The following is a 15,988-nucleotide window of genomic DNA, read 5'->3' on the forward strand; positions in this document are numbered from 1 at the left end:
AACATGGTTTATACTAGGCTTAGGTGCCAAGTAAATCTACTGTCGAGTGTTGATGCTGTAAAAGCTACGTTTCTTCAACAAACCACCTATCAGTCATTTCTAAATGTGCTAATACAGTTTATACAAGAGGATACTCCTCACTTCATGTGAGGTGTGCTAAGTATAGATCTGGCAGAAAATACTAATTTTATAATGATTTTTTTTAAAGCTGACCATCTTCAGTTGTATCAGAATCTTGTTACTGTACACAGTCATTTGTATAAATTGACTTCTCTGCATCAGAGGTGAAATGACATCCTCTGTGGAGATTTTACAGTGACTTCTGTCTTTATAAATGAATATAATTTTTAAATTATAAATAAAAATACATCTGTGAAATGTTATTTTGCTGAATTACTGCTTACCTGTTCTTCAACAGCAAGAGAACACTTGACCCATTTAGAAGTTGTGTTTCAGGCCTTATATTGTATCTCACAGAGCGTGTTCATGTCCTGATTGTACTTGGGAACAAACAAGTGTTGGTTTTGTATTGCTGTTCAGAACATGATGAAAAATGCTTGCCCCCCGGACCCAAATCGTTAATCTTCATCTCTGAGGATCAGGTTTTTGGTACAGAGGCACACTTTTGTGTTTGTCCAGGTCACAGCTGTGCAAACAGGAATCTTGGCATGAGTAGCTTCAACATTTATTTATACAAAAGGGAAAAAAAAAATCTTTAAAACTTAGACTTTTGGATTCTCCTGTGAAGATGAACACTCGGCACATCATAGCAGGTAACTACTTTTTAAAGTACCTTATTTGAATACTGTGTAGCAAATAGTGAATAATCATATGTATTTTACATTGGCACTTACTAGATTTTTCTATTTTCTTGTAGATACCCAAGTGCCAGTCCTGGATAGGTAAGTATTCTTAACACTATTTAGCAGCAATTTTCACAGAAAAATTAAGCTGAGGTTTATTCACTTTTTCCTTTGTTCTCCATATATTTTTCTGTTAATTCCTTTAGATAACTTGAATATGGCATCTAGATGCATGTAAGACTCCTTATAAACATTACACTTAGTTCATGAACTGCTAAAAGTTATTTCTGTGTTTCAATTTTTCCTGCTCAGTTTTCAGAAGCATTTTATGCTTATTTAGGCAGATTGGTTCTAGTAGCTTTTACTAGAAATTAACTTTCCCCCAACACTTGAACAAGGATGTAAGTGCCCAGAACAATCTTCTAATGTAGTAATGATTGTATATTTGTGTGTGCATGTGCATAAGTGCACTGGTTTTAATTCAACTTTCTCCTTTAATTTGCAGCTTTCCAGTCTGGTGTTTTTCTTGCCTCTTCATGACCTCGTGTCTTGAGCAGCCTAGCTGGATCCCCTGGTTCCTGTTTCTTCTTGTTTCAAAATTCTGCTTTCCCCCATTTTACACCCCCCTACCCTTTTATATTCATATACATACACTAGGCTTTTACTACCTGTTTTGGTCTTCACTGGTTTTTCTAAGATGTTGGGTTCCACCCAGGATTTTCCACGTGGCACCGGTGTCCTGGATTCCCTGCCACAGCGGAATAAATTTCTCTTGTAAATCTCTCAGTCATGCTTTGGAGATTTTAGAGACCTGGTGGTCCTCCTCTACGTTTTTGCTTTGCTACTTTGTCTTGCTGTAAGTAGACACTGGAGAAGCGAAGGCTGTATCTTCTCCTGCTCTACTTACAAAGCACATGTATTAACTATTTTAAAGAAGCAAGAGTGCTTGTGGATTGTGGGGGATAAATGAAGTGAATGTGTTCTGGAGGTAAAAAAAGCAAACAATCCCCCCAACAGCACATCTCTCCAATATGTTTAGATTCATCAGATGTTCTGCCCCTTCCTGCCCTTAATAGGAAATGCAGTCGCATGCTTCCAGGCTAAATGTAGTTCCTCCTTTTTTCTTCACCCCCCCTTCTGTCAAGTAATCTGTATTTTTGTTCAGTTTTGTATAATTTTTGAGAAGTCTTCCTGTGCAAGTGCTCAGCTATGGAATCACTTGTGCTCCACACTGCAAGAGAATCACTGCTGGACAGAACGTGTCTTAGACTCATCTTAAATATGTTTTGCTTTCTTGTATAAAACACTCCCTTAAGAAATAATCTTTTGAAGATGTTTGGTTCTAAATCTCTTCAGTTATCTGTTCACTTCTTTGCTGACTGATTCTGAAAAAGCATTAGGCATGTGTGTACTGTGATCTTCTCTGGCTCAAAGTGAGGCATTTGGGGAAAGATACCAGCTTTTAATTTTAGTGTCTCTTGGCGTTTGTGGCAGATTTTGGGGTGTGTGAGTTCCAAGTGACTGTACCCTCAAAGTTTGAATTTTTCTTACTATTAGTGTGTTGCAGTGCAGCAGGGATTTAAAATCTTAGTTTAACTTCCATTCAGCTACAAACCAGGAACATACTAACATAGTGCCTTGCAAAAATATTTAAGTGTAAAGCTGTTACGTTTGAATTTCTGTTCATGTAAACTGCTTTTTTGCATCATTCTTCCTGTGTGAATCCTTTTTGGGGGGAAATGGGCTGAAAGGAGAAAATATGCTACAGTTTTATCCTCATTGAGTAAGGTTTGTCATTATGATTTATAAGGACGTGACTGTTTCCGTGCATAAAATGGTAAAGTGGCTTATGTGGAGTTTTGAAATCAAATATTATTTTAACGTGAAAAGTAGTGTTTGCACAACATACGAGCAATGAGTTTGGATTTTGGAGTGTAGAATATGGGGTTGAAGTTCTTACCATCGTGTGGACTGCTGATAATTTCATGGGAATTCTCATCAGAGGAGACCTCTCAATGGTTTTACATTTCTTTGTATGTTTTGGTATCATAGACCTATCCAAATAAAACAGTGTCCATGGTTGTGGGTTTAAAATACACAGATATGTATTTAAATAGCCATGTAACTTGTATTGCTTGAGACCTTTACAGTGGTGAAACTTAAAATAGTTCATCTTAAGCTAATTCAATAATAACTGCAACTTTGTTCTTTTTTTGTGTTTCAGGGAAATGAGGCAAGCTACCCCTTGGAAATGTGCTCGCACTGTAAGTGAAATTGTTGGTTCATATTCTTAGGTTAATCTTATTTGGAGATTGATATGTACAACTTCCATGAATCAGTTCCCTACTTGAAAGGTTACACAGTTTATATACTAAACATAAGAGGAAAATTAAAAGATTGAATACTACCTTTAGAAATAACACAGCTTTTGCTGTTAGGTTGTAAAATGAAAAAATCAGTCCCTCTTTAAAAAAGAAAAAAAGAAACCCACAAAACCCAATGTAATGATAGTTTTGATGTCTGTACAGTGAAGTATGATAACTGATAGCTGAACTGCCGGGGCTTCTGCATCAGCCCCAGTTCCCAGAGATGTGGAACAGCAGCTGGTGGTGTGGTACATGCTGTGTCAGGAGTGAAGTGTGTTGCCTGAGCTGTCTTTGCACCCTCAGAGGAAGGAGATTGAGGCTAAAGGAGTGTTCATTTCCCTGTGTGTGCTTGCAGCCAGGCATTTAGGTGAGAAGCCTCTTGATGTTACTTTCTTTTGGTCATGTGAGCCTAAAATTCGTTGCTCTGTCTCCGGGGGTTATTCTACCCTGTAAAAATAACAAAGTATTACTTGCTTAAAGCTGCCCAAAGAAAGGACTGTCTTGTGAAATGTCCCTGTGGTGTTATGCTGAGCGTGCTTATTTTTAACTGCTTTTTTCCTTGAGTGTTTTTCTTCAGCACTAAATCATGTGTAGACCTGTGTATGGGCTGCCTGATAAAATTCCTCATCTTTGGTGGATCAGATTTTGTTTATAGAGGCTAATAAATTCAAGATAAGGACTGTCCTCTAAATTACTTTCACAACATTAATCATAACTGAACTCCAGCTCTCAGAAGTCAAATGGTAATAGAAAATAAGTAATCATGGAGGAATCTTTTCCTAAATCTGCTTTTCAGAGAAATGAGGTTTTAGTAATTTGCAAGTCCTCTCTGCCAGTACACATGTCCACATGAATTATAATTTTGAATCATCAGTTTGGAAACACTTGGCTGTCTTACCCACAGCACTGCTGTGTTATGCTCTCACTGTATATTTTGATAAATATGGCTATGTGGGTGGAAGTTTTGTATTTGATGAAGATTTCAGTAGTCTTTTCCAGAATTGTGTGTATCAGTTTTGAGGTACTGCACCGCTGGCCAGTTTTTCCTTAGGGACAGACTGTCTTCTGAAGATTTCACTTTTTTTAACTAGATATATCTGTGACAGAGTTATAAGCAGTGTGTTGCCACCCTTAACTTCTGATTCTAGGAAAAGCTGTGTTTGTTGGTAGCAACTGCCAACCTAAAAGTTTATTACTGAGCTTGTTTGCCCCCTCTTATTGCAGAGAAAGAGATTTCTGCATCATAAGCTGTATGTAGAGGATATCCTTGTGTAAACCTGAGATTTCACATGATTAAAGCTTTTCTGGTTTGGTGGCTGTTCTCACAGAAAGTGAGCTGTTTGGGCAGCCCAGCTACACACAGTAGGGAAGGTGTAGTTTCCCTTGCTTGATTGTGTCTCGTATCTGCAATGGTCACACTGTGCTTAAAGATTCTGTGGGCCTGGAAAGCCTGGAGGAGGTGGGATGTTTTGGGACACAGATGTCTACAGTGACGTGTCTGTAAGTCCACTAAGTAGGTATTCACCTTGTTATTCAAACGTTAAATATTTGTGCTGCTCCAGGTATGTGTCACTGACAGGAAAAATGCTTTCCAGGGCAAGACCAAACAATGTTTATTAAGATCATTTGATAGAGTTTGAATAGTTAGCCTTTTGGGAGACTGTCAGTAATGTATTCATGCTGTCTGCACGGTGGCATCAGGTCATAACCTCTGCCTGGTGGTGCAGTTGCTATTTTGGTGTCTTGTTTTAAAGAGTAATTCTGTTGTGAAGTTGGCAGTTACAGGAAGCAAATTCAGCAGAGGATGCACCCTGTTAAATAGTTGAGAATATTCTTTTTACCCTTCATTTTTGGACATTAGTTCTCTTCAGTGGGTGAATTAGGGTTGTTGTGTCCTTAAACAGTATGGGCTTCCTTCTCGGCTGTGCTGTGTCTTGGGAAATCACTGAAAATCTAGTGCTGTTTTACATGGTGATAACTTGATGTCAACCAAGCTATGCCAAATTATCCATGAGACAATTTCATCATAGCAAAAAGCTGTGAAGAAAACTATTTTACAGTAAACAACATTACAGGAAAGTATTTTGTAATAGAAAATAGCTTCTAGCATTCTGTAGTATAAACAGTATTCTATAGTATGTTTTGGTTTTAGGGTAAGGAGGCTAGTATCTCTTCTCTAACTTAGGAAATTGTAATTGACACATCTGAAGTCATGAAAAGGATTAGGCCAGCTGCATGTAAGCATATACACAAGACAAGTGGTTGAATGTGTTCTCAAGGGCGTCATCTTTTTGAAATGCGATCTCCAAGACTGAAATGGCTGGTCTTGGCTGAGCCCTGAAACATTATATTCCTGAATCACACCACACTCTAGATAGAGGTGAGAGCTTCTGCTGAAGGTCTCTCTTATTTTGAGATCTCTGCCATCCATTTTTATGGAGAGGAGGGAAATATTTGTTTTATTTTTTAACCTGGGAGTGTTTAAAACCAATTTGAGTATGTTTTATTTACAGATCTCCTAATACCTTAGCAATAATCTTGTTTATAATGATCTCATATTTGAAAAATATGTGGAAACTCTGTTCTCTGTGACCACGCTTTGGCCTGTTTTTTGTTAGTTATAACTTTGAGCCAATAAGCCAATATTTTAAGACTGAAAAGCCAACCTTTTAAATACAGGTTTAAACACTTACGTAACTACTTAGATTTCAGAAGTGCTCAGCACCTCTGCTGAGAGATACCCAGCTCTTCAGAGGTTTGTACACTTCACAGATGCCTGTTAAAGTGTTGTGCATTCTGCAGCAACGGATGTACCGTGCTTCTGAATATATAAGCAATTTTCCTGTTAAAATATCACTGCAGTGGATTTCAGAGAGATCTGTATTTTTCAGGCATTCTTTACCTTTGGCTATCACATCAGTGGGAAGCTGACCACGTACCTTTACACTGACTAGAAAACATGATTACATTTTTTGACATGACTTTTTTTCAGTGCAGAGCACTTGCTGCACTCCAGAAATCTGTTTTTAATGAAGCTTTTTGAGTTGCCACTTGAACGTTTTTATCTGAGCATCAGTTGTGTGAATAACATTTTGGAACAGTTGTTTTAAAACATAACATGGCAGGGGGGTTGGAACTAGATAATCGTTAAGGTCCTTTCCAACCCTAACTATTTGTGATTCTGTAATGGATCATCCTCTGCTGTTGTGTTGGGGGAAAAGAGTGGAGCATTCAGTGGTAGGTGTCAGTATATTAGCATCCAACTGGAAGGGAAGCTGTCATACTAAAATGGGAGCGAGACAGAACATTCGCATGTAGTTTCTTGGAAGCATGGAGTCCTTGCATTTTAACTTGATTCATCACATTTTTAGATGTATGGAAATAAATGACAAAACAGGTATTGTTTGCTGTAAAATTGTAATACTTGGGTGGAAGAGGAGTCTTTTAAAAATATAGATCTTTAAAAAAAGATCCATAATACTGGAACTCTTTAAAACCCTCCATCTTGTTGTGTTAATTACAAGGTGAATGAAATTCACAATGCATTATGAAATAAAGTATGCTTTAAAACAGTGAATAACTTGATGTTTCTACACAGCTACCAGCAAAGCCTTGTAAAGAAGAACATTTTGCAGGTATTATTTCCAGCCAGTTAGTAAATTTGTAAGCTCAGGCATCACTACCATTGGATACTTCCTGATTCTGGTGAAAAGCATATGGAAGCACAGAGCCTTGTGTCAGCTGATGGGCAAAGCACAAGAAAGGCTAACTTGAGTTTGAGGCTAGGGGAATGCTCACTGCAGCCAGAGCTGAAGGAAGCTCAGGCCACTGTGGTGAGTCACAGGCAAACTCTGCCTCAAGTGATGTAAACAAAGCTTTAGCCTCCTTATTTTGCTCAAGGGATGTTATTACCCTTTTTACATTATTGTGGACTTGGACCTCCTGGAGTAGAAGAACTTCCTTGGATTTCCTACCGTTTTCATGTCTCTACCCTTGAGCTTGTCTTGTAAAACTGTCTGCTACTGCCACCATCAGCCTTTCCATCTTGGAAACCTGTAGTCTGTGAACTACCTTATGCCTGGTGTTTCCCATATAACTTCAGGGTTTTTGAGTGGGCATTAGGTTATCTGTAAGGAGCTTTCAGAGAAGGAAAGAAGTATTCGGTTCAGGCTCTGAAAACTTGATTCAGTACTCTGCTCTTCAGTGAGATTTTAAGAAAGGCAGTCTGCTGCTAAATACTGAGGAAAAAGTGCTCTTGTGGGAGGGGGCACATCATCATAGATGAGGCTGTTGTATATGCACATTTGGGGAGGAGACCTGAACGATAAAAAGGATGCTATTGAAATCTGCTGTTATACATAAATGCTGTTTTTCATTTAAAAAAATAAAATCCAAGGCAAATCAAACAAGCCCCAAACCCCAGAAAACCTCCGTGGTTTTCAGGTAAGCTTAGCCCAGTCAGAGAGAGTCAGTAGAAATTATGGCTGTGAATTGAGGGAAGAAAGAATAGACAAAACCAATGCAAATTGAAGCCTTACACTCTAATGCTTTTATCCATTACTATATTCTTAGTTTATTTTGAAAGCTGTTTCACAAAGTTGCTACTGAAATACAGATTTATTTATTTTAAGTGTACAAGTGTTTAATTTGGGCTTGTGGAAAGGATTTTAAAGGTAGGTGAGATGCTTGGGATGTTTTAAGGAAAAAATGATGAAATTGTTCTGATATGAAATTCTCATGCAGTCAGTTATGAAACGCTGATCTGCAGATGTTGTTTTCATCCGTATATTCATTATGAACGGAGGGTTTTATGCTCATGAACTGTTAAAGGAAATTTTCCTATTCCTGTAATTACTTTGATTTTTTCCTTATTTCCTTCTCCAAGTATTCTCCTCCACAGCATGGCCACTGCCAGAAACAAAACATTGGACTAAATTTGATATTTGGTCAGCTTTTGGCAGAGATACTAATTTCTTCAGTACTGTTCTTGACTTGTTTTTTCCCCCAAGAGTAGAACCTCTCTCGATCATTAGTGCAGGCAAACCCTTCGCTTGAATGTTTCAAGGTTTGAAATGAGACATTTATAATCCCAGTTTTAGCAGGAACTGCTGCTGAAGTTCTGTACCTGGACTGTGTATTGCAGTTGAATGGATTGACTGTATGAGGTATCAAATTGGATGTGGAGAAAGAATAACTAAGACTTTCAGTTTATGAAGACTAATTTTATAATTCAGGCAGTTGTTGCTTAGCTGCCCTTCAGCAAAACACAGAGAACATTCATATAGTCTTACGGTCTTATGTGCCTTTCCGACCTCTTCCCCTTCCCATCATCTGATTCTTGCTTTTATCATCCATAATCTTGGCCTCTTTGATTACCATCATTAAAAGAAAAAATAAATCAGTGCTTCAGCTTCTCTTAAGCATTGCTGGCTTGTAAATATAACTGTCTGGCTAACTGCAAATGCCAGACTGTTTGAACTGTGGTTGTTATGCCCAGCAGATGATGGCAAAGGGTGTGTTTTCATCATAGAGTAGTTAGGGTTGGAAAGGACCTTAAAATCATGGAACTAGATGATCTTAAGGTCCTTTCCAACCCTAACTATTCTATGATTCTACGATCTAGTTCCAACACCCCTGCCATGAGCAGGGACACCACACACTAAACTATGTCACCCAACGCTCTGTCCAACCTGGCCTTGAACATCTCCAGGGTTGGAGCATTCACAACTTCCTTGGGCAACCTATTCCAGTGCCTCACCACCCTCACTGTGAAGAACTTCTTCCTTATACCTGATCTAAACTTCCCCTGGTTAAGTTTAAACCTGTTACCCCTTGTCCTACCACCACAGTCCCTAATGAAGAGTCCCTCCCCAACATCCTTGTAGGCCCCCTTCAGATATTGGAAGGCTGCTATGAGGTCTCCACGCAGCTTCTCTTCTCCAGGCTGAACAGCCCCAACTTTCTCAGCCTGTCTTCATAAGGGAGGTGCTCCAGTCCTCTTATCATCCTCGTGGCCTCCTCTGGACTTGCTCCAACAGCTCCATGTCCTTTCTATGTTGAGGACACCAGAACTGGACACAATACTCCAAGTGAGGTCTCACAAGAGCAGAGTAGAGGGGCAGGATCACCTCCTTTGACCTGCTGGTCACGCTTCTTTTGATGCAGCCCAGGATACGGTTGGCTTTTTGGGCTCAAGTGCACACTGCCATCGTAGCATCCATTTTAACACTGTGTGTGGTGGACCACTTTCTGAATGTCCCAATAAAATGTTCTTCTTTAATTCATTTGGTAGGTCCTACTAGGGATAGGCTAGCTTGAGATACAAAGTACCTTTCTGGCAAAAGTTTGGTTTTGTAGCACATCTTGCATGGAAGAGCTTAGCTTTCTGCTTCAGCAGGCAAGTGTGATGGCGTAGTTGGTCTTGTCTATCTTCTGTGCCAGCTGTGGAGCAGTGTGTGACAACTTGCATATGTGATAATTAGAATCAGTTCCTAGCAGAACATCGATAGAATTCTGGGTCTCACTTTCAGTCTTTGCGTATATATTTGTGAGGAAAAATAAATGAGTTGGAACTACATGATCTTAAGGTCCTTTCCAACCCTAACCTTTAGCTCCCAAACCAGGAAATTAACTGGAGTCATGAAACAAGACCTTGCTTGATGCTGCTTCTGGATTCTGAGAAAATGAGGCTGGTAACAACGGCTGGTCTTTAGTCCTGGTTTTTTTACGTCCTGATTTGTAAAAATGGCATTGTTGTGTTCTCAGGTTAGGGTTTTCTTAAGTGTAAATTAGAAATGTTTCAGACCTTGCAGTTCCTTAACGCATTAGCTTGTGAGGCAAGGGAGATGTGGCTGTGTTAATGCTGCTTCCATTTTTCTCCATTCTGATTTTGTGATATGGCAGAACCATGAAGTATTGAGGTTGCTTAGGTGGCTTTAATTGTTCCGTTTTAGTCAGTGCTGGTCTTAATATTGGAAGTGGGAGTCCACTGATCTGGTAGGAGGATGACAGTGTGTTATATACACTACAGATAACACTTTCCATTTGCTGTTTAGTTTTATTAAAATGAACTTATTTTTTTTAAGAAATAATTCATGTACCTTTTATTGCTCTTGGTTTTTCCACTAGGAAATAGTTCTAATAGTTAACCCTCACAGATCTTACTTCAGGGTTTCTCAGCATAAGTTCTAGATGCAAATGCAAACTTCTGATTTCAAAGTAGATCATTTTGAGGGCTTTGTGTTAACAAAGTAATGGCCAGTTACTTGAAAGATGTTGTGATTTGAGTCCAGGTAGGGAAGCAGGAGAGTTGTGGTTGGTCTAGGACAACATGTTAACCATGACTAATAAAAGTCAAGGGAGACTGATGTGCTAGCTGGACAAATCCTTATATGCATTATTGTAATGTAGGTATAAATTATGTCTATTCAAATGTTCATTTTAGATTGGAAATTGCATTTACATATGTAGTGTGACAAGCCACACTTAATGTTTTTGTGCTGTTTCAAATGCTGTGAGGATTTTAATTTTTTTAGGATGTTAACTCCTATGGAAATTGCAACTCTGGAGTAGAACTTGTGGTAGAAATAAGGTTCCCATGTTCACAGCTTGCCAAGGTGCTGGCTTTCCATTAAACTCCAGTGGGTCCAATAGCTTTCTGGCAGCATGGCAGGGAGTAAAGGTAGATTGAGCCAACCTTTTCAAAGACTGACTCCATTTACAGCTTTCAGATTGTGAGGAAAATGGAAACCCAGGAGTTTCTGTGGGCAGAAGCAAGAGTTGGCAAAATACCTTCAGTATATTGGTGAGAAGAAGCATTTTGTGTTGGCGAACTTACAAGCAACTGTAGGGGCTAATTGTTGGCTCTGCTTTGCCGTTCTCTTTATACTGTTGCCTTTTAGTCTCATAATTATGCTCTGCATACAGTTTACCCTGTGATGATGTGGCACCTTTTGCATGATCTGGGAGGGAAGGTGGTTCTGTGTAGTTACGCCAACAGTAATGTGCTCTTGATGCTGCAGTGCGGTGTCGTGCTGTTAAGGGCACACCTTCAATCATGTACTTCAATCATGTAGGCTACCACATAATCTGGTGGAAAAAAGAATGTAGCTTTATTGTAGTCGAGAGCCTAATTAATTGAAATACCAAATTGCATACTGGAAACCGAGGAAACTACTTGTAAGCCTCTGCAGATGCTGTTTAGCCTTATTTTTATAGCCTTAGAGGCAGAATCAGATCTGTCACTTGCTGGCACAGCAAAGGGAAGATTGTTCTGGGAGTACTGAACTTTTTTTGCTCTCTGCCTTGGCACTTGGCAAGGAGTTACCAAGACTGACTAACTGCAGAACATCAGAACTTACTATTCAGGCAAAATAAGCCTTGACAGAAAATCATCTTATTATGCTTCTGGATTTCTGGCGTGTTCTCTGCCTTGCATTCTGAACTAACACAGTTGTGTGCATCTCTGGATTTGTGTCTAGTTGGTTTTTAGAGAAGGATATCAAGAAATGTAAGTGGAAGTGCGTTGCTGCTTTGGTAGAGGATCAGGTCTTTGAATAGGCTATGATTTCCAAACATAAAGCTTTGCATGTTGGCTGACCTTATGTATTGGAAAAAAGTAAGTGCTGTTTGGTTTTATGCTGCACTTGTACAAAAGGCAAGTAGGTGTTACGATGAGAAGCGGATCAGGTGGTCTGTAGGTGCCTTGTAGAAGTAAAGAAACAACTTCTGTTACTATTGGATCAAATGCACTAAATGGAGCTGAGAAGTGTTGAGGAGACTGTTCATGCTGGCAACGGCATTGGTGTGGGGAGTTTGAAAACTGCAGGTTCTGTGGTGTGGTGTTTACTGTGTGCTGGATGCTTTCTAGGACTTCCTCCTTTATACCCAGACGTGGTGAGCAGTTTGTGAACTAACTTTGGTGTTGTAAATCAAGCTGCTGATAGGGAACTTCCAGGTTGGTGCAGGGAAAGTTTTTGCACCTTTTCAGTAGTAACAGAGTACAAGATTTCTTTTAGTCATTTTAGTGTATTGACAGACTTAGTCTGTTCCTGGCAAAATCCGAAATCTAAAGTAGGGTACTTTGAGATTCTCTGTAAATTGAAGAGGATAGATTAGTGGTGCTGCTGCAGGAACTGAATCTGCTTTAAGTTCTGGGACAACAGAAATAGATATGTGCAGGTCATGGCTACAGGTATGCCTGCTCCCTGGTTGAGATGGAGGAGGAAAAAATTATCTTGGGTCTGTCTGGGTGATGTCTTGAGCAATAACTGGTCAACAGTGGGACCGTGTTAACTAACTTCACTTGGCATGTAGGCCAGGAGATCTCATGTTTGGTGTGCTGAAGAATCACTAGTTTTGCTAATATGCTTACTAATATTTTTTCTTACTTACGTGTTAGTCTCGTGTAGCTGTAGTGGTAGAGGCTGCAAAGAAAACTCCCTCTCTTCCTTAATTTCTTCATAGCTGGTATTAGTAAGAGCTGTCTGACTAAGAACTAGCTAAGCACCCTCAATCCTTAAAAATGTTGTGTCAGCATAGGGTATCCAGGGAGTCACAAGGCTAACTGTATTATGGCTGGTGCGGGCAGGAAAAAAGGTAAGGCTTATTTAAAACAAAAAATGGAAAAGCTTGTGTTTGTCTTCAGTTTGATGTTATCCTTATAATCTTCCATGAGTGTTTTAATAGTTGTAGTGAACTAGGAGAAATTCTGGTAGGAAGGCATTGTGTTTAAGTGGCAAAGGATTTACCGAAGCCTTTCTGAGAATAGGTGTTGATTTTTTTTCCTTTCAGTTGATGCTGATGAAATAAAACGACTAGGAAAGAGATTTAAGAAGCTTGATTTGGACAACTCTGGTTCTTTGAGCGTGGAAGAGTTCATGTCTTTACCTGAATTGCAACAGAACCCATTAGTACAGCGAGTAATAGATATATTTGACACAGATGGAAATGGAGAAGTGGACTTCAAAGGTAAGACATGGTGCTTTGGGACTGTTTATCAGAATTTCTAATAAATTGAATTTTTGGAGCTTAAGAATTCAAATCTTGCTTCAGCTGAGAGGGGTGAAGAAAACTTGTTCATCAAAATAAGGTGCTAATTCCAAGTGAAACTGAATTCCAGTAAAACTAGTTTCTCTGGCACATTAGGGCACTCCTGAGTGAAATGCTTAAAAAAGCAGATTGTTTAGTCATAGCTTTCCAGGTCATACCAAGTTAGGACTGCTCATTAAGTATCTCTTGAAGTGCTGTAATTCAGACTCTTCACTGTGGTGCTAATCTGAAGTATATTCTTTGGCTGGAGAGACTGAAAAAGTGGGTAGACTGTGAGTGGTGTGTCTGTGCAGAAGCTGTATTTACCCAAATGTTAGATCTGTCTTTTGTTGGAGTATTTTGAAAACAGCTTTCTAAGTTGTGGAGGTGGTCCAGATTTTTCTGTTGATGCTTCCTTTACAGGATTCTTTTTAGGTAGAGCTTAGGGAGGCCTTTCAAATGAAAACTGCAAGTTTTGATTTAGTTCCTCCAAAATTTTAGACTTATGTTAAATACTTTGATGAGAAGGGCGAGCAGGTTAAAAATCTTCACTACTGGTTGGTGTTAAACCGGTCTCTGACCCTTAGAAGTGTAATGTCTGTAACTTCTGTTCAAGGTAATACTTAATATCTCTTGTTGCTCCTGTCTAGAAACGGTTAATCAGTTTTTAAGTGTAGAAAGCTCTTCAATCTCACTTCTATTGACAGGCTGACATTTTAAATAAGATGTTAAAATATAAATGCCACTAACCTTTACGAAACCCCTTAAATTTCTGAAGAAAGACCTACAATGTAACTAGAACGTTGAGGTTTTGATACTTTTTTCTTGGTATCCGCTTCCAAAGCAGTAATTGTTGTATATAATTGTTCAAAATCCCCTTGTGAAAAATAAGCAGTGATAAAAGATGATGCTATATTGTATGTGACATTGAGCTGTGATTAATGTAATTCTCGAGAGCTGTTCCTCTTGGGTGGGAACAGGAAGTTGTCAAAAACAATTTTCCATGGTAAAATGATGCTGTTGCAGTAAGTGGCCATGAATTCTGTTGTTGTCATCTGGCCAAGTTTGGTTCATTTAATTTCTTCGTTTCTGTCAAAGGGAAGCTCACAGGAAAAAGACAGTAAACTGAAAGAGGGTGGATTTAGATGAGACATTAGGAAAAATTCTTTCCTGTGAGGGTGGTGTGCACAGGGTGCCCAGAGAAGCTGTGGCTGCCCCATCCCTGGCAGTGTTCAAGGCCAGGTTGGACACAGGGGCTGGGAGCAACCTGCTCTAGTGGAAGGTGTCCTTGCCCATGGCAGGGGGTTGGAGCTGGATGAGCTTTAAGGGTCTTTTCCAACCCAAACCATTCTATAATTCAAGAAAAGCAAAATTACTTTTTGCTTGTTGAAAGACCTAAACATCTTGGTTTTTTAGATTAATCTTTAAGCATAATGCTGAGAAAGTCAAGTCAGCATTTTATTGGTAAATCGTACCTGAATTGTTGATTTAATGTCACAAAACTTGTTCCAACAGGAGTAGGCCTTTCAACCTAATGCTATATTGCTGCACCTCTGTATTCTTCCTGTACCATAGTTTAGCTTCTGGTTTTGAATTGTTACTTTCATTACCCAAAACTCCAAGAAGTCTATTTACAGGATCTCACCCAGACACAGCACATCCCAGGGTTTTATTTTCTTGGCAACTCAGGAGTTTGCTTCTGGAATGACTTCATTGTTGAACAGTGTTAATTTCCTTTTTCTATTTTTAATAGAAATATATATTTTCTAGGAATCTGTTTTAGAGTTTTAATTTTTAATCTAATTCCTGCTTTAATTTGAGAAAATAATCTTGAGAGGAGCTGGAAAATTGGAATCCCCACTGGAGTAGCCTTAGCAGAGATCTTGGTGAAGTTTTAGATGAGATTCTTGTGAACATCTGGCAACAAAATTATTTAAACACTGGTGTGAACGAGTCTGGTAGTGAGAACAGTGTTGGATTTGGTGTACTTCCTACTAAAGAGCATTTAAGTATCAAAGTATTGACACCCATATGATTTAGGTTAATTTAGATGATTTTTACAATTTCTAAGAAGTGTTTATTTCCTGGGTATATTAAAAAATACACTTTTTGTCAATATTTTTCTTGTACTTTTTAGAATTTATAGAAGGAGTCTCCCAGTTCAGTGTCAAAGGAGATAAGGAGCAGAAGTTGAGGTGTAAGTATTTTAATTTTTTCCTTAACAGAAACTTTTTGATCCTTCAAAATACTTCTGTTGGTTAACATTGAGAAATTAACAAATCCAGTGGGAAATTATGAGGGTAGATCATAAGCTTTTTCCACACATCTGTGGAAGAATATGCCGGTGTTCTTTATTGTGGGGAAGGTTTGAGGAGGCTGCTTTCTGACTATCTTCAGTTGCTTCCCATTTATTCTTTTTACTTCACAGAACTGTGTAGTAATGTGCTTTGATAATATTCTTATGCTCCCATAAAGCAAGGTTTTGCTACTGTAGTAAACAGCACTAAATTCTTGGTTTGAGAACTGTATCTGAGGAATACAACATGACCCAAGCCTTCCGTGTGTGGAAGGGATGGGTTCATGCATGGATGTAGCTTCCAATAACTAAGAAATTCAGTGTTAATGCCAGATTTGCAGCAAAGCAGCCAGGTGGGATTTTGATTAATCTATTCCCTGGAAGGTTGTCATTTTTTGTGCTTGTAAATGAGCTGCTACCTGGGTGCTTTACCTTGTGGTGGTGAAGATTTTCCCGTTCAGTATTTATAGAGCTATTTTACTGCTGGTGCTAAA

The 15,988-nt window shown here is 39.0% G+C and overlaps 1 protein-coding gene across 1 annotated transcript; it reads left to right on the forward strand.

Annotated features, from left to right (window-relative positions):
- Positions 1-3,033: 3,033 nt before the first annotated feature.
- On the forward strand, positions 3,034-15,395 carry LOC104400004 (calcineurin subunit B type 1; the record flags this gene model as incomplete). Its single annotated transcript, XM_010014695.1, has 3 exons — positions 3,034-3,067; positions 12,962-13,138; positions 15,336-15,395. Coding segments are annotated over exons 1-3 (250 nt in total), but the record flags the coding sequence as incomplete, so codon positions are not given.
- Positions 15,396-15,988: the final 593 nt, after the last annotated feature.

The sequence above is a fragment of the Nestor notabilis genome, unplaced genomic scaffold (genome assembly GCF_000696875.1).
Source record: "Nestor notabilis isolate BGI_N333 unplaced genomic scaffold, ASM69687v1 scaffold10125, whole genome shotgun sequence".
Classification (NCBI taxonomy): Eukaryota; Metazoa; Chordata; class Aves; order Psittaciformes; family Psittacidae; genus Nestor; species Nestor notabilis.